Source organism: Macaca fascicularis, chromosome 11 (genome assembly GCF_037993035.2).
Source record: "Macaca fascicularis isolate 582-1 chromosome 11, T2T-MFA8v1.1".
NCBI classification, from domain to species: domain Eukaryota; kingdom Metazoa; phylum Chordata; class Mammalia; order Primates; family Cercopithecidae; genus Macaca; species Macaca fascicularis.
Window position 1 is genome coordinate 24841801 of NC_088385.1, and position 27952 is coordinate 24869752.

At 38.4% G+C, this 27952-nt stretch overlaps 1 protein-coding gene and 1 long non-coding RNA gene across 3 annotated transcripts; one reads left to right on the forward strand and one right to left on the reverse strand.

Annotated features, from left to right (window-relative positions):
* Positions 1-1533: 1533 nt before the first annotated feature.
* Positions 1534-20483, forward strand: CMAS (cytidine monophosphate N-acetylneuraminic acid synthetase). 2 transcript variants are annotated; one of them, XM_005570351.5, is made up of 8 exons: positions 1534-1879; positions 10096-10238; positions 10401-10556; positions 13470-13603; positions 15685-15779; positions 16130-16301; positions 17121-17274; positions 19944-20483. In XM_005570351.5, the coding sequence occupies exons 1-8, from the start codon at positions 1620-1622 to the stop codon at positions 20132-20134; spliced, it is 1305 nt and encodes a 434-aa protein (XP_005570408.1). In that variant the 5' UTR covers positions 1534-1619; the 3' UTR covers positions 20135-20483. The 2 variants fall into 2 exon arrangements, with proteins under 2 accessions (XP_005570408.1, XP_073862474.1); XM_074006373.1 differs by lacking the exons at positions 16130-16301; positions 17121-17274.
* Positions 20484-23388: 2905 nt separating this feature from the next.
* LOC123567473 (uncharacterized) lies at positions 23389-27299 on the reverse strand. The gene is made up of 3 exons (XR_006690423.3): positions 27210-27299; positions 24719-24887; positions 23389-23564 (listed from the first exon to the last, which is right to left on the reverse strand). It is a non-coding gene; the product is annotated as an uncharacterized lncRNA (long non-coding RNA).
* Positions 27300-27952: the final 653 nt, after the last annotated feature.

The window sequence follows — 27952 nt, forward strand, 5'->3', positions numbered from 1 at the left end:
AAGACTCTACTTTCAAATAAAGGCTTGCGAACATGCTGAAAGACAAAATGTATGCTAGGTCAGAGATGCCTGCTTTAAAGTATTATTATTATTATTATTATTATTTTCTAAGAGAGGGGTGTGTGGGTGTATGTCTTTGAGCCTCTTGACTGGATCAGGGTTTAAATGGTCAGGAGCAGTGACTCACGCCTATAATCCCAGCACTTTGAGAGGCTGAGGCGGGCAGATCACTGAGGTCAGGAGTTCAAGACCAGCCTCGCCAACCTGGTGAAACCCCCATCTCAACTAAAAATACAAACCTTATCTGGGTGTGGTGGTGCACCTCTGTAATCCCAGCTACTCAGGATGCTTGAGAATGGGTGGCCAAGGGTTGCAGTGAGCCGAGATCGCGCCACTGCACTCCAGCCTCCTGGGGCAGACAGTGAGAATCTGTCTCAAAAAAAAAAAAAAAAAAAAAAAAAAGAGCTTAAATGATGCCTTCAGAGTTCTTTCTCTTTAATCCCTACATGTCTTTTTTCTGCTTCCTCAGGCTGAACATCAGTCTCCCAGCCCATTTCAGAACAGCAAAGCCCCCTGCCACCCTACCCTACCCTTGCCCTGAGGCTTCAGGTTAACAAGGTCCTTAGCACCCCAAAAATCAGCACGAGAAAGATCCTTTCTTTCCAAGAGTCTGGAAAGGACTCCAGTGGGCTCTGCTTGGTCATATGCCTGTCCCTAGACCACAGCTGTGTTCAGGAAAATGGGGTGCTTAGATGGACCAGCTTGGGTCACACACTTACTATTACAGTGCAGAGAACGTGAGGGAAACCCTCACCGGGTGAGAGAGGCATCAATTCCTAAAAGGAAAAGATTTTTAGCAGACAACAAAACAAAACCAAAAAACCAAGTGTCCGCCACACTAGAGGTGACCAGTAAAGCTGACTTCCAAGTTTCTGCTGCTAGAGAAAGCTGATGTTGATCGAAGTGCAGAGATAAAAGCAGTTTGAGCGCATATGAAAAATTGAGTTTTTAAAACGTTGAGTTTAAGGCGCCTGTAGGATATTTGAATGAGCTGGTCGGTAATTTCCTGGAAAACAATGACATTAAAAAATCATTTTTTATGATTTTTTATTAAAAATCATTAATAAAATGATTATTAATTTTATTAATAAAATTATTAATAAATAGAATTATTATTAAAAGGTGTATGTTTAAAATATACATTTTAAAATATAAAATGAATTCTTGTTAGGGTGCCTCAAGGTATGCAACGGGAAACCCACTACAATTCTAAAGTGGGGAAGTTCTTTAGCAAACGTACTCTATTTTTTTTAGTTTCAGAAATCCCCAGACACATGCAAGCACCCCTAAAAGCCGCACTTCCTCCAAATATCTCCGGACTCCCACTGCTTGTCTTAGTTTTGGGGTCACCTCCTCAGAGCCTACTCGGCCTACTGGCCACAGACGAGGCGGCTGCGGACTACAATTCCCAGCGAGCCCCGCGGGGGGCGGGGGAGTGGGCGGGGCGAGGGACGGCCGCGCGCGCCAGCTGCCAGGCGGGGATCGGGCGGCGCCGAGCAGAGGTGGTGAGGGACTAGCTCCCGGATGTGGAGAAGCTGGGGAGAAGGCGTGGGAGGAAGATGGACTCGGTGGAGAAGGGGGCCGCCACCTCCGTCTCCAACCCGCGGGGGCGGCCGTCCCGGGGCCGGCCGCCGAAGCTGCAGCGCAACTCTCGCGGCGGCCAGGGCCGAGGTGTGGAGAAGCCCCCGCACCTGGCAGCCCTAATTCTGGCCCGGGGAGGCAGCAAAGGCATCCCCCTGAAGAACATTAAGCACCTGGCGGGGGTCCCGCTCATTGGCTGGGTCCTGCGTGCGGCCCTGGATTCAGGGGCCTTCCAGAGGTGCGCATGTGCGAGAGTGGGCGGCGCGGCCTGGGCGGGGGTCGGGAGAGGGAGTCGGGCTGCTGGAGGGGCTGGGGCCCCCGGGGCCAGCGCTCTTGGAAGGGGGCCATCTCTTTTGCCAGGGACGTGCAGGATCCGGGGTGCCTGGGACCGGGCTGAGAGCCCAGGAGGAAGGGCTCCAGCTCCTTCCTCGTTCCGTAGCTGCCAATGGTCATAACCTGGGACAGTTCCTGTCTCTGCCCTTGAGAATCATCCGTAAAAGGGGAGATTACACCTCCCCAACCGTCCCCTACTCCCAGGTTGACCTTACGGGGAAAGTAAAGGAGGCCACCCCGGTGCAACGTCTGTGATAATATGTGAACTCCTTTGGATGGGGGCCATCGAGGCTCCCCTGTTGCTCAGCCTCTGATAACTGCTTGGTGCTGATCGATTAGGGAAGCATCAGGTTCGTGAATGGAGTTGAGTGTCGGGGTGTCAGAGCTAAATTTCAAGCTCAGCTTGGAGATCTTTTCCTAACCTTTGAAAAATACTCTAGCTATCTGCCTGTGAGTCAGCACAATCTAGAAAGCTCCCTACATTTATAAATACGTGAGACCCAGTGGGAAGGTATACAACTGACTGTTTTATGGTATATTAATGCTTACAAATCATTTAATCATACCTTTGGAACCTTGCCTGCCCTAAGGACAGTTTTAATTACGTATAATTTAGATACATTGCCAAATTGGTCAGGAGTTACAAGCTGATGTCATTCATAAAAGAAGGGAGATGAAATTCTGTGCCAAGAATGAATTTACACATATAGCTTCAACCTAACTACATTTGAATGTGTCGTTATTATGGAAATTAATTTATGTTAACCTTTTGATGTTTCGGTTTTTAAAGAGATGACTGTTTTTGAAGTCATCTCTTTTTCTTTTTAACCTGTATTTGCTTACCCATGTTAATACATGGGTAAGTGATTTTCATTTAGCCAGTCTTGTTTAAAAAAGGGAGATTCGAAAAAGTATAAATGTACTAATTTTCTTAATGTTACAACCCAAAGGAAGTCCTGGATGGAGCAAAGCAAATAGGAGCTACCACTCAGAAGATAACACTAGTGCAAAAGGAAGTGTGCAAAGGAGAGATAGGGAAGGACCTGGGGATTTTGTTCAATTCGGTAGCTATTTACTGAGCCCTAATTTCTGCTATACATGTCCAAGGGAATACCAAGATGATTGGGACACAGATTTTGTCCTTGTGAAGCTCACAGACTTTGGGATATTTTTACCTTCTTAGAAAGGGTACAAACTAAAAAGGACTGAGAGAAGTAGGTGCATCCAGGCTGCAGTAATATAGTGAAATATAATCTTTGTGAAATGAACTAGAGATCAAAATCATATTCACAGTAAATGAACGAAACTGTTAATACCATTTACAACTCTTAGGTTGTATGTTGGAAAACCCCGTTCAAACTGGCATAACAAAAGAGGGAAAGGCTTGTTAAGGTACAATCAGATTCAAGGACAAAAAAATGATTCATTCATTCAGCATACTTACTACCTACCTACTGGTGTAACAGGCACTGTTGTATGTACCGAACCAGGTGTAGTAGCAGTAGAGACAGCCCTTAGTCTCATAGTGCTTACGTTATAATAAGGAAAGACATGCAGTATACAAGAACATTAATATGTGTTGTATCAGGTTATGATAAATGTTTTTAAGAAAAAGTAAAGCAGGATAAGAGGATGGGGCACTTTGTTGCCAGAATCCTCAATTTCTTAGTTCTGGGTAGACGCTTTATGGCTTCAAGGTGGTTGTACTGAGAACTGCAGAACTCTCAGGGTACCTAATGACTTGCTCCAAACCTCTGCCCCAAGAGACTTGACCAAGCCCTAGCATGGCTTCTAGCAGCTTAAGGTCATGTCCCTAGGATGATCTCAGGTTCCCTTAAAATGCCTTCCTGAAGAGGCTCAAAGCTGCTAGAATTTCCTGATGGTTCCAGGAAAAACCTGGTGATAGGCCCCTGAACCCTCTTTTAGAGCAGTTAGTTTAGAAAGCTTGCAATTATAAAAACTTTCTCTGCCTTTTGAGATGTAAATCTACCACACAAAACTGTTTCCTGAGACCCTGTCTCAGTGAAATGCGAACATTCTAACTCCCACTCTCCTTCCCAGTCCCTCTGGGAAGATAAAGGGCGAAGTTCAGTGGACACCTTGCTTCAACTTGCCCAGTTGCCTTGTCTCATAAAGATAGAAGATTGTTTCTCTTCCAGATAAGCACCAGTTAACAAATCCAGATGGCCCAGTCACATGGACTAAGCCCCCTTAGCACCCTTCAGTGCCTTTCCCTTAGCACAACTCAGCCGTTAAAGTCTCCAGCCTTTCGTTTTCTGGGGCTATGAATGCAATTTGCGTTGGACTCTTTTCCTATTGCAGTAGTAACAGAGTATAATCTGTGCTTAACACTTTAGTCGCCAATTCTATGTGTCTTTGATAGCGGTCCTCATATTCTTCCAAATTTAAATGTAGTCGGGAGTGCTCTCCTCGAAGCTCGAAGTTTCATTGTGCCTCATTGGGTACCCTGCTCACTCTTCAGCCAGTCTCTATGGCAAGAAGAACACAGTGCTTGTATCTGTACAGTATAGCTGCATCTTCCGCTCTTGTAACCAGGGATGGAGCCCCCACTGAACGACATGACAGGTTCATCAAGAGGAAAATTGGAGTACAATTACCAAAAGTGAGGGGAATAGATTCTGTTGGTGAGAACTCAACAACCAACCATTACATCAAGCATTGGGGATTTTGCTATGAAATGATTGGAAAATATGTGTATATGTTGACCAGTGATTCTCCCATTTCCACATTTTAGCATTTGTATAAAACTTCTTTTAAAAAAAAGACTCTAGTATCAACTTTTTCTGTACCAAGTAGTTTTATTTAATACATGTAGACTAGAGTATAAACTCATTGACCACAGGGGTAATGTTTTATACTTCCTCAAGCCACCTATGGTATCTGTCACTCTATCAGTAGTGGCGATTGGAAGAAATAAAATTGGCTGGGCACGACGACTCACACCTGTAATCCCAGCACTTTGGGAGGCCGAAAGCAGGCAGATCACATGAGGGCAGGAGTTCAAGACCAGCCTGGCCAACATGGTGAAACCCCATCTCTACCAAAATACAAAAATTAGCCAGTTGTGGTGGTGCACGCCTGTAATCCCAGCTACTCAGGAGGCTGAGGCAGGGGAATCACTTGAACCCGGGAGGCGGAGGTTGCAGTGAGCCGAGATTGGGCCACTGCACTCTAGCCTGGGCAACAGAGCAAGACTCTGTCTCAAAAAAAAAAAAATTAGTTTTTCTACACTAGCAAAATGAATGTATTTCTAACTTAACAGTATCATGTAACAATGTGAATTTACTGTGTTCAAGTTTTGTGGCTATGTGCTATTTGTCATCCTTTCCAGGCATCTGGAGATATTAGGTCAAAAGATAATAGAAGGGACCAGCACTTCTTCCTCCATGAAGCCTTTACTGATCCCCTCAGTGAAAAGTAATTGTGCCTTTGTTTTCCCATACATAGCAACATTGTTTGTACCTTCATTTAGTGCATGCCCTATGCAGGGAGATAAGATCACAGACTCTGAAGTCAAACTGTGGATTTGAATTTCTGCATCACCGTGTATTAACTGTGCAAACTTGGGTAAATCGCTTAACCTCTCTGTGCCTCATCTCTTCATCTGCAAAATGTACTGAAGTGTCTGCCTCACAGGCTTGTTGAGGGAATTAAGTGAGATAATATATGTGGAGCTCTTAGAATAGTGCCTGGCACATAGTATGTAATCTGTTATTGACATTTTCCTCTGGTTCAGAAGGTTTTTACTATCTTCCATGCTTGTAAAAGGGAAACTCTTCCATTGCTTATAAAATGGGAAAGTTGTAATGATCTTCAGAATTCTTTCTAGTGCTAACATTCTTTGATGTTGAAGAGTTAATGGAAAGATATCTTTATTCTCTTTTTCAGTTTCAGTGGCCGGCAGACTTTCTGTAAAGGGCCAGATAGTAAATATTTTAGGTTTTGCAAGCCAGATGGCCTTTGTTGCAACTACTCAGCTCTGCTGTTGTGTATGTTGTGAAAGTGGCCATGACAATACGTAAATGAAAGAGTGTGGCTGCATTCCAATGAAATGTTACAGAAACAGGCTGAGAAGTGGGCAGAATTTGGCCTGGGGAGACTCCTGCCATACTAGGTGAAAAGCTAAGCTGCTTGTGAGCAGGTACCCTCTTATTCATCGCGGTATGCTTTATATATTAGATTATTAAAATGTGTTGACTTGAATTCACTTGACTTACTATGAAGCTGTAGGAGGACTTTGGAGCACCCTTCCTGCCTCCTACCCTCTCTTTTCTTCAAAAAATATTTACCTTAGGGGAGAGCTGAAGAAAATTGCAGCTGTCTGATTTGTGTTTTTCAGGGCTAGAAGATACCTTTGAGATTGTTTTGTTCAAAACCACGATTTGACTTAATTGAGGCAGATTTCTCTGGCCTGCTCAGAATCAAAGCGAACAGTACTTTTCAAGTTGCCAACTTTGCATACTAACTAGGCTAGTTAGCAGTTAAGAAAAATGCTGAGATAATTTTTTTCCCTTTAGCACAGAGTTATTGCCAGAGTTGATTTTGTAAGAGCTTAATTTTCAACAGTGGTTCAGTGCTGTGTAAGTAAACCTCAGAACAAATTGATTTGTAAGTGTTGCCTAACATACTTGTGAAAAATAAACATGTTTTAGTTTTATGCTTAGGGTATAGACTTTTGATTAATGAAAGGCCTATGCTGTTATTATCCCTAAAATGGCAGCTTCTGATTTAAAATAGTTGTCACAGGCACCATGGTTGATATTCCTGTTGGTCCTGTTAGGTGTAGTGTGACTTCATTTGAGGATAAAGCCATTGGCATTAGACTTTGACATTCACTCTGCTTGACTGGCCTGTTTGTTCACTTGCTCATTTTCTCTTTTGCCCATCCTCATCTTATGTCCCTAAACCAAAGAAAATTATCTACTCAGTCCCTTTCATATTGATGATCATAGTATTTTAAGTGTACATATGGGATACTATTTTCATATTTTTTCACAGTGTAATTGCTTAACATAACACATACAAATTAGACATTTGGACCTTTGAAGGTCTGGAAGCAGGCCTTCAGTCTACCTTCTGAAGATTGTGAGGATTAAATGAGACAGAGTAGATATTACTTTATTACCATTCCTATTTTAGTATTTTGAATAGCTAACATTTATTAAATGTTGATTCTGTGGTTAATGGTTTATATTTAATCCTCTAAACCATATGAGGTACCCACTATTATTACTGCCTCCATTTTACTGAAAATTGAGGCATAAGGAGATTATGGATTTTTCCCATGGTCATATAGCTAGCATGTGGTGGAGTCAGAATTGAACCTCTTCCTTCAGAACCCATCCTCTTAATCACTTACTGTTTCATTAATTCAGCAGATCTGTATGGAGCACCTGATATGTAGCAGTCACTGTGAAAGTACTTTGTAAAAAGTAAAGCATTGAAAAGACCATCGTTACTTAATTGATCCCTTACTTCTCTTTCCCTGATGGTTTAAGGAGAATTACAGTGCCATACTGGTTTCAGTTTCCATCGATAGGCCAAGACTTTTTCAAGAAAATAAACTATACTGTATACATTATTATATCTCTAGTGTCCAGAATCATGCCTGGGACAGAATAGGCACTTAGTAAATAGTTCATAAAGGAAGGAAGGAAGGAATGAAAGAAGGAAGGAAGAAAAGCAAACCTCCTCCAAAATTCTTTTTTTTTTTTTCTTACCTTTTAAACATTTCTTAAAGACCACTGAACCCTCTGGTATTGAATTTTCATTGCAGTAAAAATCAGGATAGTAAAGTAAATGGCTTCAGCAGCTTATTTCAATTAATAACCTATATTAGATGCCAAATTACCATGTCTTTTGCTTTCCCTGTTTATTTTTTATTGTATCCTAATTCCATCTTATCATCCTCCCCTCACCTCTGTTTTAAAAATCCACTAGGTTTTCATTGGTACTTTACTTTATTATATACCTTTGACTATGACATTTCCCAAGAGAACATTTTTTTCCCACTATTTCAGATTTCAAGATGGAGGAAAATGGGGGCTCCTGTGTTCCGCCTTGCATAGAGTGACATGAGTAGATATCACGGGACTCTTGGCCCCTAGCCAGTGGCTCATTTTGTTTGCTAGGCTTCCTTTGATTTTTTTTTTTTTCTTACTGACTTTATCCCTTGATTTAAATCCTTCTATAAATATTAAAGGGAATAAGTGAAATAAATAAATGAACTCCAGGGATATTAGAAACTTTTCTTTAGTTTCTCACTTTCTTTTCACTCATGATAATTGAGCATAGACATATTAAACATGCAGTTCAGCCAAGCGTGGTGGCTCACACCTGTAATCCTAGCATTTTGGGAGGCCAAGGTGGGAGGATCATTTGAGGTCAGGAGTTTGAGACTATCTTTGCCAACATGGCGAAACCCCATCTTTCCTAAAAATACAAAAATTAGTCGGGCGTGGGTGACACATGCCTGTAATCCCAGCTATTCGGGAGCCTAAGGCATGAGAGTCGCTTGAACCTGGGAGGTGGAGGTTGCAGTGAGCAGATAGCAGGCCACTGCACTCTAGCCTGGGTGACAGAGCAAGACTGTCAAAAAAACAAACAAAACATGCAGTTCATCTTTCCCTCGGTAGGTATTGAAAGAGTGGCATAAAAGGAAAAAATATATATATGTGTGTGTGTATATACATATATATACACATACACACACACACACATATATACACATTATCATATATATAATTTTGTATATATATGATAATGTGTATATATATGTGTGTGTATATATATACTATATATGTATATACCAAAGACTGTAAGTCATTAAGATATTTTTGCATAAATCACTATTAAAACATTGTGGAGTTTTGTTGCTGCTGTTGTTTGTCTTTTTGAGACAGGGTCTCACTGTCTCTCAGGCTGTAGTGCAGTGGTGCGATCTCGGCTCACTGCAACCTCTGCCTCCCAGGTTCAAGCGATCCTCCTGTCTCAGCCTCCCTAGTAGCTGGGATTACAGGTGTGCACCACCATGCCCAGCTAATTTTTGTATTTTTAGTAGAGACCAGGTTTCACCGTGTTGGCCAGGCTGGTCTCGATCTCATGACCTCAAGTGATCCACCCACCTCGACTTGCCAAAGTGTTGGGATTACAGGCGTGAGACTCCAGGCCCGACCAAACATTGTGGCTGGAGTAGTATTTACATCTTCGGCTTCTAGTAGTGGGAATTTGTGACTGTCCAGGAAACAAAAGTGTGATAGAAACTGGTACCCCTCTCCAAAATAGCATTTTGCCTACTCATCATTTTATAAAGTCTAAATAGGCAACTGTGTAACCTGTAGTTAATAGAGTATTAAGTTAAATTATTTTGAGCCAATGAAGTCATGTTCTCCATGTTTGTTGTTATCAATGGCTATAACCCAGCTGATTCTATATCTATATACCCATCGTTTGTTGTTTAAAAAAGAGTTGTATTATCTGATTTTTTTTTTGAGCCCAGACTTGGGCATTTATTATCTTCTAAGCTTGAAACTGTTTCACCTTGAGGGTTAGGCTAAGCCAGGCCATTTATTTTTTTTTTTTTTAGCAAACATATTAAAATATTTTATACAATATTTTGGATTTGAATGGAGAATAAGCAAGATCTTTAATTTTCTTTAGGTTTGACTTCTAGTGTATTTTAAAAAAACGTTTATTTTAGGTTCAGGGGTACGTGGCAGGTTTGTTACAGAGGTAAATTGCATGTTGCAGGGCTTTGGTGTACAGATTATTTCGTCATCCAGGTAGTAAGCATAGTACCTGATAGGTAGTTTTCTGATCCTTACCCTCCTCCCACCCTCTACCCTCAAGTAGGCCCCAGTGTCTGTTGTTCCTTTCTTTATATAAAGTATATCTAGGACTGCATTTTTATTCATTAGTATGTTTATATACAAAATACTTTATGATTTCTTACATTTTTATACTCCTGTGGATCTGTAACATTATTATTGTGCAAAAAATATTCTTACGTTATATAAGCTGTATTTTATGGTTACAGAGCTCCATTTTATTATTAATGATTTGTTTTGATTTGGCTGTTAATTTTTTTTGATATCTGAACAGTGTATGGGTTTCGACAGACCATGATGAAATTGAGAATGTGGCCAAACAATTTGGTGCACAAGTTCATCGAAGAAGTTCTGAAGTTTCGAAAGACAGCTCTACCTCACTAGATGCCATCATAGAATTTCTTAATTATCATAATGGTATGAATTTGATTAATAGTTTATTCAAACCGTTATGTACTTTTCTACTTCCTTTATTATCTCATAAGACTTGTTTTAACATTTGAATTCCAAACCTTAATATTACTTGCTTGCAAGGAACTTTTTTTTAAATATCCTTTTCATTTCTCTTGTCCTTTTAAGAGGTTGACATTGTAGGAAATATCCAAGCTACTTCTCCATGTTTACATCCTACTGATCTTCAAAAAGTTGCAGAAATGATTCGAGAAGAAGGATATGATTCTGTTTTTTCTGTTGTGAGACGTCATCAGTTTCGATGGAGTGAAATTCAGAAAGGAGGTAATCTCTTATCAGTCTTTATTTTAGCTCATTTAATTGAGAATCAATTTTTTTATATATAAATATTCTTTAGGCATGAGGAGAGTAAAAGGGAGCTGTAAAAGAGAATATTTGACTCATTACTTTAGTAGGTAATGACATTTACAATCAGTTCTAAATCTGTTATTGAGCCAACACAGCGAGACCAAATTAATTCTTTGCTTTACTCTTTACAAAGGGACATTCTAATCCTCTTATTTCTATTTGCCTTTTGAGGCAGACATGCCGTTTTTCTAGATCAAATACTTTTATGTTGGTTCTAGACATGTTTGATGAACTCCATACGGATCATATAGAAATAGAAAGCATCCACCAAAGTGTTCCGAAGGATCTTAAGAATGACATTTCGAAGTTCTTCCCCAAATTCCTAACTCCATATATAAAAAGGGTTTCATAGGGTTTACTAGGCATTTCACCTGCCATGTCCAGTGTGCTGTAAATCTTATCCAGAGAATTATAAACACTGTGTTTTTCCATTCAGTACATTTCAGTTGTTTCTTAGGGATTCCATTTTCTGTTGAAATTCTCCATTTTTTAAATCCATTTAAACAAAAAAAGTCCTTTCCTCTAATTTAACATATTTTTGATAGCTATTCGAAAGTCCTTAATGCAGATTTCAACATCTAGTCACTTACAGTTCTGTACTCTGACTGCTTCTCTGTTGATTGTGAGTCACCTATTTCTGCCTCTTCATTTGGCTCATGTTTAATTGTATATCTGGCATAGACACTTGAGTACATATTTTCCTCCAGAGAGGTTGCACCTTTTCTTCTATCAGGCAGATAGGATAAGGGGCTGATCCCTTTGATCCAATTAGGAGTTGGACTGGGTTGAAACTTTAATTTCATCTCATCTCTTAGTTTAGGTGTCTTATTAGGAGATATATCTCGTATGTGTTACTGATACTCACACCCATCCCCTACTCTTGCTAACAAGACTCTTAAGGGATCTGAGGACCACAATACTGTAATGATATCTTTCCAGCCCATTCCGAGCTTCCCGCGCAGTACACTCAGCCAAAGTCTCGTAGGAGAATTAGGTGGAAAAACTAGTTGTATGTTTGTAGTTCCTACAGATGACAATCTGTAACTCAAGTCCACAAGGCCATTAAAAGCCATTCTAGTTTTTGCCTACCTCAGCAGAGTCCCTCTGATTATGCAAAGCTTGATCTTTCTTACACCTTCTCCTCATACTCAGCAGATATGCCCAGGGAGAAAGCAGCCACTGATACTAGGAAAGACTGATCCCTCTCTTTTCTTCAGAGTACCACTTGAATTATCTAGTTGGTTTAATTACCTGTCTCTACCCCTAGATTGTACACCTTTTGAGAATAGAGAGGGTTCTGGTCACTACTCTGTAGCCAGTGCCTGTAAAGCTCTGTTACCTCTAGCTATTTAATTTGTATTTGCTAAGGATTTTTCCTGGGTTATTTCAAATACTGGGGTGGAATTGAACAGGGGATGGTTTAGTTAAACAAGTAAGTAGAGGTTATTCCTAAAAGCCTTTATACACACAGAAATGACAGCAAAAAGTGAAGAAAGATTCTGGAGAATAAGCAGCTGTTGAACACACACACACACGCGCACACAGATTTGAGGAAAACTCAGTGAAAAGACAAAAGAATCTCTGCGTGACAATACCAAAGGCTTCATTGATTACATTATGTTCTATTCATTAATATTGACATTACTGAGCCTTTATTATCAGGTATACTCATAAACATAATTTGTTATTATGTTTAGTGTATTTTTAACTAATGGTAAGAATGTATAATATGTTACATAAACATTTTCATCAATATAAAATCTTCAATAATTTAATGGAGAAATCTATAGTTTTCAGCAATAATTGTATAAAAACAAGTTCTCAACCACATTAGATAAGTAAAACTTATTTCTGTATGCGCAGACAATGAGAAAAGAGATTAAAGGGCTCAAATATTGAATATAGGTATTTTAGGACCAATTCAGTTCTTTGAAAGCTACTTTAAGGTTGTCTTGATGTCCTCCCAAAGCATTATATTTGTGTGAATACCTTAATTGTTTCATATTTCATTATAAAATACTTTATTTTTCTAGTAGCTATTGGAAAGCAAATATAAATCATCAGAATTATTACAGATTTGATTCCTTTAAAAAAAGTTCTTTTTTTTTTTTTTGAGATGGAGTCTTGCTCTGTTGCCCAGGCTGGAGTGCAGTGGTGCAATCTCAGCTCACTGCAAGCTCCGCCCCCCGCCTCTGGGTTCAAGCAATTCTTCTGCCTCAGCCTCCCAAGTAGCTAGGATTACAAGTGCCCATCACCACGCCCAGCTAAATTTGTGTTTTTAGTGTAGACGGCGTTCCACTATGTTGGCCGGGCTGGTCTCGAACTCCTGACCTCAAGTGATTCGCCTGCCTCAGCCTCCAAAGTGCTAGGATTACAGGCATGAGCCACCGCATCCAGTCTAAAAATAGTTCTTTATCAGGCCGGGCGCAGTGGCTCACACCCGTAATTCTAGCACTTTGGGAGGCCGAGGTGGGCGGATCACAAGATCGGGAGTTCAAGACCAGCTTGGTCAACATGGTAAAACCCCGTCTCCACTAAAAATACAAAAATTAGCCAGGCATAGTGGTGCATGCCTATAGTCCTAGCTACTCAGGAGGCTGAAGCAGGAGAATCGCTTGAACCCGGGAGGCATAGGTTGCAGTGAGCCGAGATGGCACCATTGCACTCCAGACAGAGCGAGACTCTGTCTCAAAAAAAAAAAAATTCTCTATCTAGATAGAGAAATACTCTGCATTCTGAGTTTGTTTTTATTAACTTTTTTAAAGTTAACTAAATGAACACTTTCTATATTCAGAGCAACATGGACTTACTCTAACTTTGTGCTTTTAGTTCGTGAAGTGACCGAACCTCTGAATTTAAATCCAGCTAAACGGCCTCGTCGACAAGACTGGGATGGAGAATTATATGAAAATGGCTCGTTTTATTTTGCTAAAAGACATTTGATAGAGATGGGTTACTTGCAGGTTTGTACCTTCATTTTGCATATTCCTTTTAAGCGCTTTTGTAGGCGTACTCTGAGTTCTAGGGAAGAAGTATGGTACAATTTCTTTATGATAAAAGTATCAACCTATAGAGGAAAGGTAATAGCTAACAACATTTGCTATCTGAGGCATTTATCCTGCAGGTTTACCCCAAGGTGATCTTTGGAATCCATTCAGTAAATATACAAGGAATTCTGCTATAATGATAAAAAAATGAATGAAGTACTGCGTGCCTACACATGCCCTGGTACTCATATTATTCCATTTAAAACTATGTAATCCATGTTTGTGTTATAGTTATGTTGTCGCTGTAGGGTTGAATAACTTGTATTGCTCTAAAAAGACAAATAATTTCATAGAGGTGAAAAGAGTTACAACCTGGGCGACAGGAAACCCGGATTCTTACTCTAACTGCCTCTTACTGTGTAAGCTTGAATATATATCATTTTATCTGTGCTGACTCTCATTTCTCTCATTTTCAAATAACGGATTTAATGTCTCTCACATTTTAGAGCCTGCAACATGGTTGCATCATATATTTCTTAACTCGTTAATTTTAGTTATCATTATTATTTATTATTTACTGTGTACTGTGGAGTATGTGAAACACTTTGCATATGTTATCTTACGTAATCTGCATAACAAATGAATGAAGTGGACATTTCTACCCAGTTTTACAGAGGAGAAAACTGCATCTCCGAAAAATGAAGTAATTGACTCAAGGCAAAGACAGCTAATAAATGGTACTGTCAGGATTTGGATTCAGGTTCTTATGTTACTCAAGAAATAGCGTTTTTAAAAAGAGAGAGGGAAATCTCTCCGTTGTCTAATAAAAATTCTAATGGGACTCTTATTCTGAGCAAAAGAGAGAAAAACATTTTTACAAATCTTCTGGTCAGTGTATAGGCAAACTATAGACTGGCTGTGTAGTTAAATTTAAGTGTTCAGAGAAATTAGATTTGACACACATAGATACTACTATTTTTAAGCTCTTTTCTAAGGAGGCCATGGTGCAACCCATTCCTAAAGTGTGGAGAAAAATGTTTCTCATTAAAACAAGATTTATGAAGAGCCTGGCAATTCTGAAAAAAAAAAATGAAATTGAAATTATCCAGTAATGGATCTGGTCATTCAAATAATTGCTATCAGAAGAAAGGCCCCTTCTATTGCCAACCTTGCCTAGAATCAAGAGACTGCCCTTGTCATTGCCCGCATGTGACTTGGATGACTATTAGTCATTTTCATCAGTAGCTCAGGGATCTAAGAAAACTCTCTACAACAGATGCTACAGTTATTTTTCCTCCCCTGTGTTGCCTGTTAGTTGCAAATTAGAACAGAAGTTCCAAAAACCTTTATACTGCTTTTGGATGATGACAGGAGAGAATTCTTGAAAGAAAGGAGGATATGATTAAGGGATTTCCACAAAACCCCTTGTGGTCAGAATCCTGGAGGCTATAATATTTCTGCTTTTTTCAATATTAAAATAGAAATTTTCTTAAATAGGGAACTTGAACTGTTTAGATAGAATTTGAAAAATGTTAAAGTTATTTTATGTGAGCTTTCTCCTTAAAAAAAAAAAAAAAAAAAAAAAAAAAAGCTGGGCATGGTGGCTGAAGCATGTCACCCAGCACTTTGAGAGGCCAGCTTGAGGCCTCAAGAGGATAGCTTGAGGCCAGGTTTCCAAGAACAGCCTTGGCAACATAGCAAGATCTTCTATCTACAGAAAACTTTTAAAAAATTTAGCCAGACATGGAGTTGTATACCTGTAGTACCAGATCCTTAGGAGGCTGAGGTGGGAGGATTGCTTGAGCCCAAAATTTCAAGGTTATAATGAGCTATGATTGCAGCATTGCTCTCCAGCCTGGGTGGCAGAGTGAAACCCTAACTCGAAAAAATAAAGTAAAAATAAATTAAAAAATCATTTCTATGTGACTGATTTTTACTGGGTTATTCATTTTTCTCAGTACTGTAGAAATGAATTCATTGCGCTGTATTATAATAAAGTTTTGATATATGTGAATGAATATTAAAAACAGTATTCATGACATTTGTACTATCTTTAGGGTGGAAAAATGGCATACTATGAAATGCGAGCTGAGCATAGCGTGGATATAGATGTGGATATTGATTGGCCTATTGCAGAGCAAAGAGTATTAAGGTAAAAACAGACCTGTATAACGTTTGTACTAAATCCTAATAATTATACTTCTAGATACTGATTTCTGATACTTCAAACATCTTAGGATCTTTGTAATTACTTTGTTCATGTGGGGAAGACGTATGTAAAATGTGTGTTTACATGGCTTCAATAAAGTAAGAAATTATCTGGTTAGACCACACTACTTTTAGTTACTGCACTAAAAGTTGAAATATATATGTGAAGTAAATTTGAAGAGTAATGTTTGAATAGTTGAATGGAGGGTGACATTTAATGTATTGGTTTAGCCAGTTGAGAGGGAGTGATTAGTATTGCACTTATACTCAAAGGTCTATTTTGGTTTCTTTTAGATATGGCTATTTTGGCAAAGAGAAGCTTAAGGAAATAAAACTTTTGGTTTGCAATATTGATGGATGTCTCACCAATGGCCACATTTATGTATCAGGAGACCAAAAAGAAATAATATCTTATGATGTAAAAGATGCTATTGGGATAAGTTTATTAAAGAAAAGTGGTATTGAGGTATGTGCTCCCTGAATATAGCAGTATTTCATAAATATTTTCATTCAGGGTCAAAGAACATGCAAGGAATTAAGAGATTTAAATTTTTAGTATTAACTTTTAAAATATCTAAAATTTGGCCTTCATATGCGTAGAAAAAAATTATTATACTATTTACTTTTAGATGAGTAGAATTAGGAATTTGTTAATCAGCAAATAATATTTCTTGTTTATTCAGTAGGTATAAACATACTACTTTTAAATGGGAGCTATCTATCTAGTGTTTCCCATAGGATCTTGCAACAAGAAAGATTTCCTAGATAATAGGTATGCCATTTCAGAAAAGGATGATATCTTGTGGATTTTTAAAATCTAGCTTATTCTTATGAATGGCATTTTTGATTCAAAATAACTTAATGTAAGTGTATTTTTTTAAATGAAAGCTAAGATAATTATAATTTACCAGAAATCCTAAATATGTGTTGCTAAGCAGCACGAGACAGGTTATAGACTTTCCTCTGGATAAATTGAATTATAGGAGAATCTTAGATTAGTATCAGACAATATATGTTGTAATTTTTACCTGTAGATAGAATCCTTTCTGTTGTAGAAAATAAAATACTGTGTCTCACCTTTACTGGGCTATGAGAAATAAGCGTTGTTTTAAAGCATCGTGATTTTAAAATGACAGTCAGTTTTCTTACTTGGACCTTCAGAAGGTCAAAAGATGACTCGTTTGTGATTTGGACTATCTACAAGGTCAATTATTATGAAAGATTTCTGTTTTCTTCATTTTTTAATTTTTCCCTTTTTCCTCCGATCCTTTTTTTTTTTTTTAAGGTGAGGCTAATCTCAGAAAGGGCCTGTTCAAAGCAGACGCTCTCTTCTTTAAAACTGGATTGCAAAATGGAAGTCAGTATATCAGACAAGCTAGCAGTTGTAGATGAATGGAGAAAAGAAATGGGCCTGTGCTGGAAAGAAGTGGCATATCTTGGTTGGTATCTTTTTATTCACCCGTAGTAAAATGGACCAGGATTTATTTACTTATTTTTAAAGAAATGAACAAATAACAAAGCACATCCCCCAGATGGGCATGATTGTAGGACATAGGAACGCTCTTACACTGCTGATTAAAGTGTTAAACTGGGACAGTCTTTCTGGAGGTTAGTTTGATAATATGTATCAAATGAGGAATGATTACTAGCATAAGCTGTGAAGTCAGACCGTACCACTGATTAGCCAGTTGTGGTAAGATGAATGTTGTTTCCTCCTCTGTAAACTGGAGATACCAAGAGTACCTATTATCGTAGGGCTCTGGTAGGGATTAATAAAATAATATGAGTAAAGCAGTTAGCAGAATTTCTAGTACATAGGAATTACACTCTGAATATTTTTTGCTGTTAATTGAATGTACATACTTTTTCCCCAAATTCCAATTCCAGGAAAGAAGTGAGACAAATGGGCCAGTAGTGAAGTTAAAAGAACCCACTTAAATGTCCTGCGAAAAGTAGAATATCCCTAAAAAGGAATACTATGCAATCATTACAAACAGTGCTGTGACCTGTATTTATTTGCATGATCAAACAGAACAATAAGTTTTTCACTTTGATATTAAGCAATACACTTATCAGGTACCCACGATGATACACAGCATGGAACTGGTTGTGGGAGCTGTAGGCTTGCTGCTTGCTGAGCTTACAGCCTGATGATGTCAACATTTTAAAATTGATGATAAGTTATTAAGATGCATAATAACTATAAATCATGTATGAAAGCAATATTTACAAGGGTAATATGAGCCTCAAAATAAGCAGCACAGGAATACTTTGGGAGCATATGATCTAGGGACTTCAGGAATAACCCTTAAACCATGCATGAAGATTCAAAGGACATAAATACTGCAGAATGTTTGTGAAAGGCAGATTCAATTTTTATTAGAAGAAAACAATTTTAATGGAATGTATAACAAATTCCAACTATACTTATTATCTTTGGGATATTAAGCAAGCTTCTATATACCTTAGTTTTCTGCTTAGAATATAAACACAAACCAAATTTTATAAAGCCATCAGAGAGGAAAACAAAGATAATATAAAATACTTAACATAGTGCCTACAGATAGTAATAAGTGTATCATTTATATAGGTAAAACTCTAGAATTATGTGTGTCAAAATGTAGTGATTATCTACAAATAGTGATAATTAGGATGATTTTTATTTTTTTTGCTTCTATTTTTTAAAAAATATTTCTACCATGAATATGTATTACTTATATGACATTAAAAAAAAAAAACAAAAAAAAACTTTAAAAGGAGAGGTAAGAAAATAGAGAAGAGCATTTAAATTTTTATTTTAAACTCAGAGCAGGCCAGGCATGATGGCTCATGCCTGCAGTCCCACCACTTTGGGAGGCTGAGGCAGGGAGATCCCTGGAGCTCAGGAGTTTGAGACCAGCCTGTGAAACATAGTGAGGCCCCATGTCTACTAAAAAAAACAAAAAACCCAGCACTGTTTTATATGGGTGACATAAATGTATAAAAATATATTTCTTAAAAAATCAATACTTTTAAAAGTAAAATTTAGTAAATAGAGCTTAAAGGCTGGATTATGCAAAAACTAACTTTAACTTTTATTATCTTTTAGTGAAAACAATTCAAATCTCGACACATTTAATAATAAATGAGAAAATTTCAGTAGATAAGCATAGAACAAATTTAAAAGAAACTCTTTTCAACCAAGATTGTATTGTTGTATGTGGTCTAAAGTATGGTAATAGTTTTACTCAGAATGGTGAATTGAAGATACTGGGAGCTTCTGAAATACATCCTATTCCAAAAAAGGGATAAACAGAGAGGGAGGAAAAGGATATCATTATGTCAGTGTGATTTAGTATTTATTTTTATTCTTCAAAAATGGTAATTTTTCAGCGAATATTAGTAAGTGGCATACCAATCAGAACTATTACAGATTTAAAGAGATTTAAGATATATATAAACAAGAGACTGTATATTAACCTTATTTCACTCCTGATTCAAATAAGTCAACTATAAAAGGACAATTTTGAGACAGCTGGGGGTATCTCAACATATACTAGCTTATTAGAGGATATTAAGGAACTATTATTGGTTTTGTGGGTTTAATGATATTCTGTCAGATAAAAAATTATATTTATCTATTAAAGATAAATGCTGAAGAGTTTCTGGATAAAATATTATGTCTGGGAATTCCTTCCTCTCCCTCTCCCCAAATAAACTAGGCGGCAGGGCATAGAAAACAATATTACTACGTGATTTTAAATTCTGATAATTTTTCAATATAAAATTGGGGTTCTTGCATATGTTTGAAATTTTGCTTAATAAAAAATTTAAATAACTTAGAATTCATATATAAAATTTCTAACATTTGTGATATGCGTGGCAGGTAGGACATATGCTCCATTCTTCTCTAGCTCATAAGAGTTCATTTTTGATTGCTTAGGGAAAACCCTGGACCTCAATTATACTGTAAAATATTTTTGTTCCATCTAATCTTTAGTATTCTTATATGCAGTGCCCCTAGGTCTTACTGAAGTTGCCAGTTACCTGTTGGTTGCTGTCTGCATTATTTAGCTAGAATATTCTTTCTCTCTTTAAATGTTTGCTCAGTATTTATTTTACTTGATAGGAAATGAAGTGTCTGATGAAGAGTGCTTGAAGAGAGTGGGCCTAAGTGGCGCTCCTGCTGACGCCTGTTCCACTGCCCAGAAGGCTGTTGGATACATTTGCAAATGTAATGGTGGCCGTGGTGCCATCCGAGAATTTGCAGAGCACATTTTCCTACTAATGGAAAAGGTTAATAATTCATGCCAAAAATAGAAATTAGTGTAATATTGAGAAAAAAATGATACAGCCTTCTTCAGCCAGTTTGCTTTTATTTTTGATTAAGTAAAATTTCATGTTGTAACGTTACAGAGAGTGTGATTTGGTTTGTGATATATATATTGTGCTCTACTTTTCTCTTTATGCAAGATAATTATTTAGAGACTGATTATAGTCTTTCTCAGATTTTTAGTAAATGCAAGTAAGAACATCATCAAAATTCACTTTGTATTGTACCCTGTAAAACTGTGTTTGTGTGCTTTCAAAGATGTCGGGATTTTATTTATCTGGGGACAGTGTGTATGGTAAGACATGCCCTTCTATTAATAAAATCACATTTCTCAAACTTGATGAAAACTGCCTTGTTGCTGTAGAAGAAATTTACCAAGCATTTTCTTTCTTTCCTTTAAACATTAACCAATCTTAGAAACAAGCCATTCGATGCCGGGGTAGAGCATCTGATTGTACTTCCCGTATGTATACGTAACAGCATATGGTCTATGTGGGGGATTGGTTCTAGGACCACCCACATACACCAAAATCTGTGCATAGGAAAGTACCACAGTCAGCACTGTTGAACCCACATATACAAAAAGTGGGCCCTCCATCTACTGCATGATTCACATCTTTAGAATATTGTATTTTTGATCTGCACATGGTTAAAAAAATTCATGTAAAAGTGGACCACGCAGTTCTAACCCATGTTGTTCAAGGATCAACAGTATATACAAATACAAATATACAAATAAATTTATGTATTATGAAAGTTATGTATTTATTTGGAGGAAGCAAATTATTTGCAGTTACCCCTGAGATAATGGTAATTTTGCATACAGGAATATCTTGGAGATATTACGGGTTTGATTCCAGACCATTGCAGTAAAGCGAGTCATAGGAGTTTTTTGGATGCCAGGTACATAAAATGTTATGTTTAAAGTAAACTGTAGTCTATTAAGTGTACAGTAGCATTATGCCCAGATAATGTATATACCTTAATTTAAAAATATTGCTAAAGAATGCTAACAATTATCTGAGCCTACAGCAAGTCAATCTTTTTGCTGTTGAAGGATGTTGCCTTGAACAGTAGTGGTTGCTGAAGGTTGAGGTGGCTGTGGCAATTCCTTAAAATAAGGCAACAATGAAGTTTACCGCATCAATTGACTCATGAAAGATTTCTCTGTAATGTGTGATGCTGTTTGATAGCATTTTACTCACAATTGAGCATCTTTCAAAATTGAAGTCAGTTCTCTCAATCCACTGCTTTATCAGCTACATTTATATAATTTTCTAAATTATTGGTTGTCACTTTGTGTTCATAGCATCTTTACCAAGAGTAGATTCTATCTCATGAAACCACTTTTTTGGCTCATCCATAAGAAGCAACTCCTCATGCATTCAAGTTTATCATGAGATTGCAGCGATTCAATTACATCTTCAGGCTCCACGTCTAACTTCATTCTCTTACTATTTATACCATATCTACAGTTACTTCCTCCACTGAAATCTTGAGCCCCTCAAAGTCATCCATGAGAGTTGGAATCAACTTCCAAACTCCCATTAATGTTGATATTTTGACCTCCTTCTATGAATCATGAATGTCCTTAAGGCCATCTAGAATAGTGAATACTTTCCGGGAAGTTTTCGATTTACCTATTTCCAACAGAGGAATCACTATTGATGGCAGCAATACTCCTAGAACTGTATTTTTTAACTAATAAGACTTGAAAGTTGAAATTAGGCATTGATCCATGGCTTCAGAATGGATGTTATCTTAGCAGGCATGAAAACAGCGTGAATCTAGTACATCTCCATCAGAACACGTGGGTGACCAGGTGCATTGTTCATGAGCAAGTACACTTTGAAGGAATCTTTTTTTCTGAGCAGTAGGTTTCAACAGTTGGCTTAAAATATTCACAAAGCCAGGTGTGCTATCACCCAGGCTTTTTGTTCCATTTATATATACAGCACAGACGGTAGATATAGCATTATTCTTAAGGGTCATAGGATTTTTAGAATGGTATTGAGGATCAGCTTCAATGTAAAATCACGGCTGCTTTAACCTTCTAACAAAAGGGTCAGCCTGTCCTTTGAAGATTTGAAACCAGACATTGATTTCTTTCTAGCTATGAAAATACTAAATGGCATCTTCCAATGGAAGGGCATCTTCTAATGGAAGGCTGTTTGGTCAACACTGAAAATCTGTTGAGTGTAGCCACCTTCATCAATCATCTTAGCTAGATCTGGATAACACGCTGCAGCTTGTACAACAGCACTTGCTGCTTCACCTTGCACTTTTATATTATGGAGATGGCTTCATTCCTTAAACCTCATGAACCAACATCTGCTAGCTACCTGCTTTTCTCCTGCAGCTTCTCCATCTCTCCTAGCCTTCACAGAATTGAAGAGAGTTAGGGCCTTGCTCTGGATTAGGCATTGGCTTAAGGTAGTGTGTGGCCTGTTTGATCTTCTTTCCAGACCACTCTTCATCTCAGAAAGAAGGCTGTTTGACTTTCTGATTATTTGTGTGTTCACTTATGTAGCACTTTGAGTTTCCTTCTACAACTTTTTCTTTGTATTTACAACTTCGCTGACCATTTGGCACAAGAGGCCTAGCTTTCAGCCTATTTTGGCTTTTGACATGCCTTCCTCACTAAGCTTAATCATTTCTAGCTTTTGATTTACAGTGAGTGATGTGTGACTATATTCCTTTCACTTGAGTTCTTAGAGGCCATTGTAAGCTTATTAATTGACCTAATGTCAATATTGTTTTGTCTCGGGGAATAGGGAGGCCCAAGAAGAGGAAGGAGATGAGGGAGCACCTGGTTGGTGGAGAAGTCAGAACACACATTTATAGATTAAGTTTTCTGTCTCTATGAGCATAGTTCACAGCCCCCCCCAAATAATTACAACAGTAACATGAAGGATCACAGATTCACAGATCATCATAACATATAATAATAATGAAAAAGTTTGAAACATTGTGAGAATTACTAAATTGTGACACAAAGACATGAAGTCAGTCCATGTTGTTGGACAAGTGGTGCCAATAGACTTGCTTGATGCAAGGTTGCCACAAACCTTCAATTTGTAATAAACAGTATCTGTGAAGCACAATAAAGCAAAGCTCAATAAAACACGGTATGCCTGTATTATATTTGGCTATCGTCACAACTTTACAGCTGACATAAATCACTCTTCTACCTGATTAGATTCCAATAGTGAAGCGTTATGTCATAAATGTGGACACTTACCTGATAAAAATCATTTTTGGTGGAACATTTACATCTATTTCCACCATAAAAATAATTCATGTAAAACTCTGACAAGAGGTTGATCTTTCAGGCCAACTATACAAGAAGCTGCTTTCCTCTGTGAGGACTGTTGGATTTGCATACTCCAGAGTATGCCCCTATAGAACACACATAAGCTGGAGAAAAAAAAAAAACAAAACCAATTTATTTTAAAAACTTTAATGGTTTATTAATTTATTTTAATAGCTTTAAAACAAATTAATGGCTTATTAATTTTCTTTATATCTTGTCCTAGTTTTACTCTCATCCTTCCGGTTTTCCCGCTACTAACTTATTTTTTGTCACCCCTTTACATTTACATATCCACAAAGGTTCTAACCCCACTTCGGTTCTAACCCCACTTCTAGTTCTCTCCCAGGTATCACATCTCTATTCAAGGTTTCAGCTACAACCTCCATGCAGACGAACCTCAAATGTAATCTTCAACCCCAATCCTCAGTTGTGAGTTCTAGTCACATCTCAAATTCTTCATGTTATAGGCCAGACTCCTGGACTTCGTCCCTCAAGTTTCTGATTTTATCATTATTAAAATGTTACAGCTTTTCAGTTTCTCCTTTTCATCTCTATTCAGACACCAAAGCTTGAGTTTGATACTACTAGCCCAAGTGTCCTTTCAGTTTATTCAGTACTGTCACCAGATTACTTGTTCAGATTCTTGCTAGTTATTAACCTTTTTGAAATCTTTTAGTGACTCCATGCTGACCACAGAATAAAGCATACTTCAAACCAAACACTATAGCCTGGTCACAACCTAATATTTCCAGCCATCGTTCCTACAAGTTATTATGGGCTTTTCACCTCAATCGTAGCTTATTCTCAAGTCCTACCTTTATCAGCATGAACAACTCATTCCTCAAAAAACTTCTGCTAAAATACTTCCAAAATCAATTTCTCTGTATGAATGTAAATCATATTGGAGTCCTTGTTTTGTTTCAATGACTCCAAGCCGAGGATAAGGAGATAATTCAGTTCTCACTATTACAACTACTCCCTGTGTTCCTGGTAGTAGGAAATATTACTCAAGAAAATATAATATGTTCAGCTCCAATATGTAAGGAACTTAGAAGTTGCCATTCCCATCCTTACATCAAGAAAAACTGAACAAACTGAAAATCAATGACTTTTGGGCCCACCAGAGAACCAAGGACTCAGGGCAAACAGCCACCCATCTGGAGAGAGATGCACCTCCAGAGAGATTCAAGAGCATCTGATACTTGCAGATACATCCAGCAGAAGCTCCTGGATGCCCTAAGCTGATAGGAACACTTACCTAGTAATTTTCATGAATTGCTAGACCCTGAGTATGGTCTAATGTGAGAGTGAGAAACTCCTGGTGGTTGCTGTCATGCAGGGGGCGGGCGTGCACATACACTTTCCAGAAATACCAGTAGGTTTTCACAAGGAGGTTCCGAGGATTCAAGAAAAATCTCCCAATGGCCCTGGTAGGAGGAGGGTAAAGAATAGTCGTTGTTAAATCCTGCCAGCCCCTTCTCCCTAACAAAGGCCTTGTCTCCAATAGAAAGGACTTCTCCCCAGAGGGCAATGCTGAAAACTAGCTAGGAGAATGCCTAGCTAGGAGAAGGGAACTCGGCTCAATTCCAGCCCACTTTCCTGTCTCACCTAAGGGACAAAAAATCCATAGTCAGCAGGGGAGAAGGCAGCAAGGAAGTTGATTGAGAATGCCACAGCCAGGGAAAAGGGGGAGCAATGGGATAAAAAACTATCCCCCTGGAGGAGAAATTGAAACACTCGTGAAGGTCATCTCCCAAGATACAAGCCCATTAAAAGACCAAGACACAGATGATTTTAGAATCCTTCCTCTCTTCACACCATACACTACACCAATAAGTCTCCAATATAATAAAAGTGAATTTCAGCCAAAAGAAGCTGCAAGATACAGATTTTCTCTAAGGAAAAATACAAAAGGAAGTCCCAAAGCCAAAAACAAGGACACTGAAAGCATTTGAAATCTCTGGTATCTATGGCTATAAGAAAGATTAAATTGCATTTTAACTCCAAGCAAGATTAATATAACGCTTCACACTAAAGACTTGTCTTGGTACCTACTACCTTATGCAGTATATCTGGTTTTCAACAACAATAACAACAGAAATTGTAAGATATATCAAAAACAAGAAAAAGCAGAGTCTGAAGAGATAAAACAGTCTTCAGGTTCAGGCTCAGATATGACACACACTGGTACTATTAGGCAGGCAATTTAAAATGCTATGGTAACCAGAACACAGGTTCAGTCACTTGCCACATGCAGAATCCAATCAATTAACAAAAGCAAGGTCTGGCATAAAGAAAGTGACTTTTTATTCCAAAACTTGCTTAGGGGAAGAAATACAGGCTCTTGTTTTTAAGAGTACTGCTTTGCTTTTGGAGCAGAAAGCAAGTGCTTTCAAAGAGGGCCTGGCATGCTGGTATGAATGGCATCCAGAGGAGAAGATGAGCAGGTGTGTATCAACTGCAGTGGCTTATTTACCCCTGGGCAGTTTAGCAGGTGACTGCTGGCCCCTTCATGGGCAGATCTAGGTTGTAAAAGCATTTGAACATTCTCCCGGTGAGAGAGAGTTTTGCAGCAGGCACACTCTGGATTGTAGCTGGACTGTTTTTCCAGACAGCCTCCTGGTGGAGAGTTCTGCTCTGGAGCTTCTAAGCACATGGTGAAATGAACGTGCCCTGTAGGGAGTATCTGGTGAAGTCGGTGTCAAGACTATAATTCCATTTTTAAAGAGCTAACTAGAGAAGTGGGGAAATGGAAGAAAGAGAAGAGAGTGAGAAAATAAATTATCTCTTAGAAAAATGGGAGTATAGCCAGGCATGGTGGCTCACGCCTGTAATCCCAGCACTTTGGGAGGCCGAGGTGGGCAGATCACGAGGTCGGGAATTTGAGACCAGCCTGACCAACACAGTGAAACCCCGTCTCTACTAAAAACACAGAAATTAACTGGGCGTGGTGGTGGGCGCTTGTAATCCCAGCTATCCAGGAGGCTGAGGCGGGAGAATCACTTGAACCTGGGAGGCAGAGGTTGCAGTGAGCCGAGATCGTGCCATTGTGCTCCAGCCTGGGCGACAGAGCTAGGCTCCATCTCAAAAAAAAAAAAAAAAAAAAAAGGGGAGGGGGAGATGGGAGTATTGGGTTACGATTCTCCACTGCCAAGTTCCATTTCAATTCTATGGGATTTAGGTGCCGTATTCATTCTGGCTGCTTCCTGCTGAAAGGGGCATAGTCATTGTGCATCAGAATGGAACTGATCTATTTGGAACTGAAAATATTCATGAGTACCCGAATTTATAGATGATATTGGTTGGAACATTATAGTATGAAGTCTGGAAAGTCTACGGAAAATCCCGTCTTGCATTTCCCTACACAGGGTGCAACAGTAGTAAAATCCAAAGCAGAGAATATGACTAGTTTTGCAGCCAGGGCTAAACTGATAAGTAGCTTCCATCACCAGGACAATCCTGACCTGAAACTGAATGCTAACTATTGGTCTAGCAGTATGTGGGGTCAGAAATAGCTTTGATTTGTTGGTTTGTGTCTTGCAGGCTATCAAGACATTTCCTGAATTATCTCGGATCTACATGTAGCATTTAGTCTTAATTGTCATGCAGGCTCCCCACTGCCAATTATAACCAGACATGATAACAGGTTGGTTAAATATATGTTTAACGGATTATAGGAAGAACTGTGAATATTCACAAAGGTGGTCATAAATCCTATCTAGTTTCTGAGAATGAATCATTTTAGTTACCTAGCTGTGTCTCATCTAGGAGGTGGCACTGCAGATGGGCTAGTCCTCTGTATGTGATGAAGGCAAACAGATTTTCAATAAGAGCCATTTCTATAGAAACAGAAGAAAAACAAAGGTTAATGTTGGGCACAATTTATCCAGATGTTAGACTCAAAGCATCTTTAATTACAGAGGAGGGCGGTAGCAGCCTGACACATTTTTCTCTCCTGTATTATGAGGAATAAGGTAGTAGTGATTTCATCAAATCCAAATCAGAAAAATGCAGGAAGGCCAGGCACAGTCTTACACCTGTAATTCCAGCAATTTGGGAGGCTGAGGCGGGTGGGTCACTTGAGTTCAGGAGTTCAAGACCAGCCTGGCTAACATGGTGAAACTCCATCTCTACTACAAATACAAAAGTTAGCTAGGTGTGTTGGTGCTCGCTTGTTGTTCCAGCTACTCGGGAGGTTGAGGTAGGAGAATTGCTTGAACCCGGGAGGTGGAGTTTGCAGTGAGCCAAGATCATGCCACTGCACTTCAGCCTGGGTAACAAAGTGAAAGTTTGTCTTAAAAAAAAAAAGAAAAAAGAAAAGAAAAAAATGCAAAAAGAATTTGAAAGCATTTGTTTAGGGACTTGTAACCCAGAAAGAATTCAGGATTTAGTCCAAATTGCAGAAAATAATAAAAACTCAAAAACAAAGGACAAAACTAGAATCAAACAACAGGTATACTATAGTTTTTTCTGAAATATAATTTTTTATCTC

Bases quoted from the DNA above. Each gene is read 5' to 3' on its own strand.
- CMAS (XM_005570351.5), top strand. From the start codon at position 1,620: ATGGACTCGGTGGAGAAGGGGGCCGCCACCTCCGTCTCCAACCCGCGG. The intron at 1,880-10,095 runs GTGCGCATGTGC...ATATCTGAACAG, and splicing joins GATTCAGGGGCCTTCCAGAG to TGTATGGGTTTCGACAGACC. The intron at 13,604-15,684 runs GTTTGTACCTTC...TACTATCTTTAG, and splicing joins TAGAGATGGGTTACTTGCAG to GGTGGAAAAATGGCATACTA.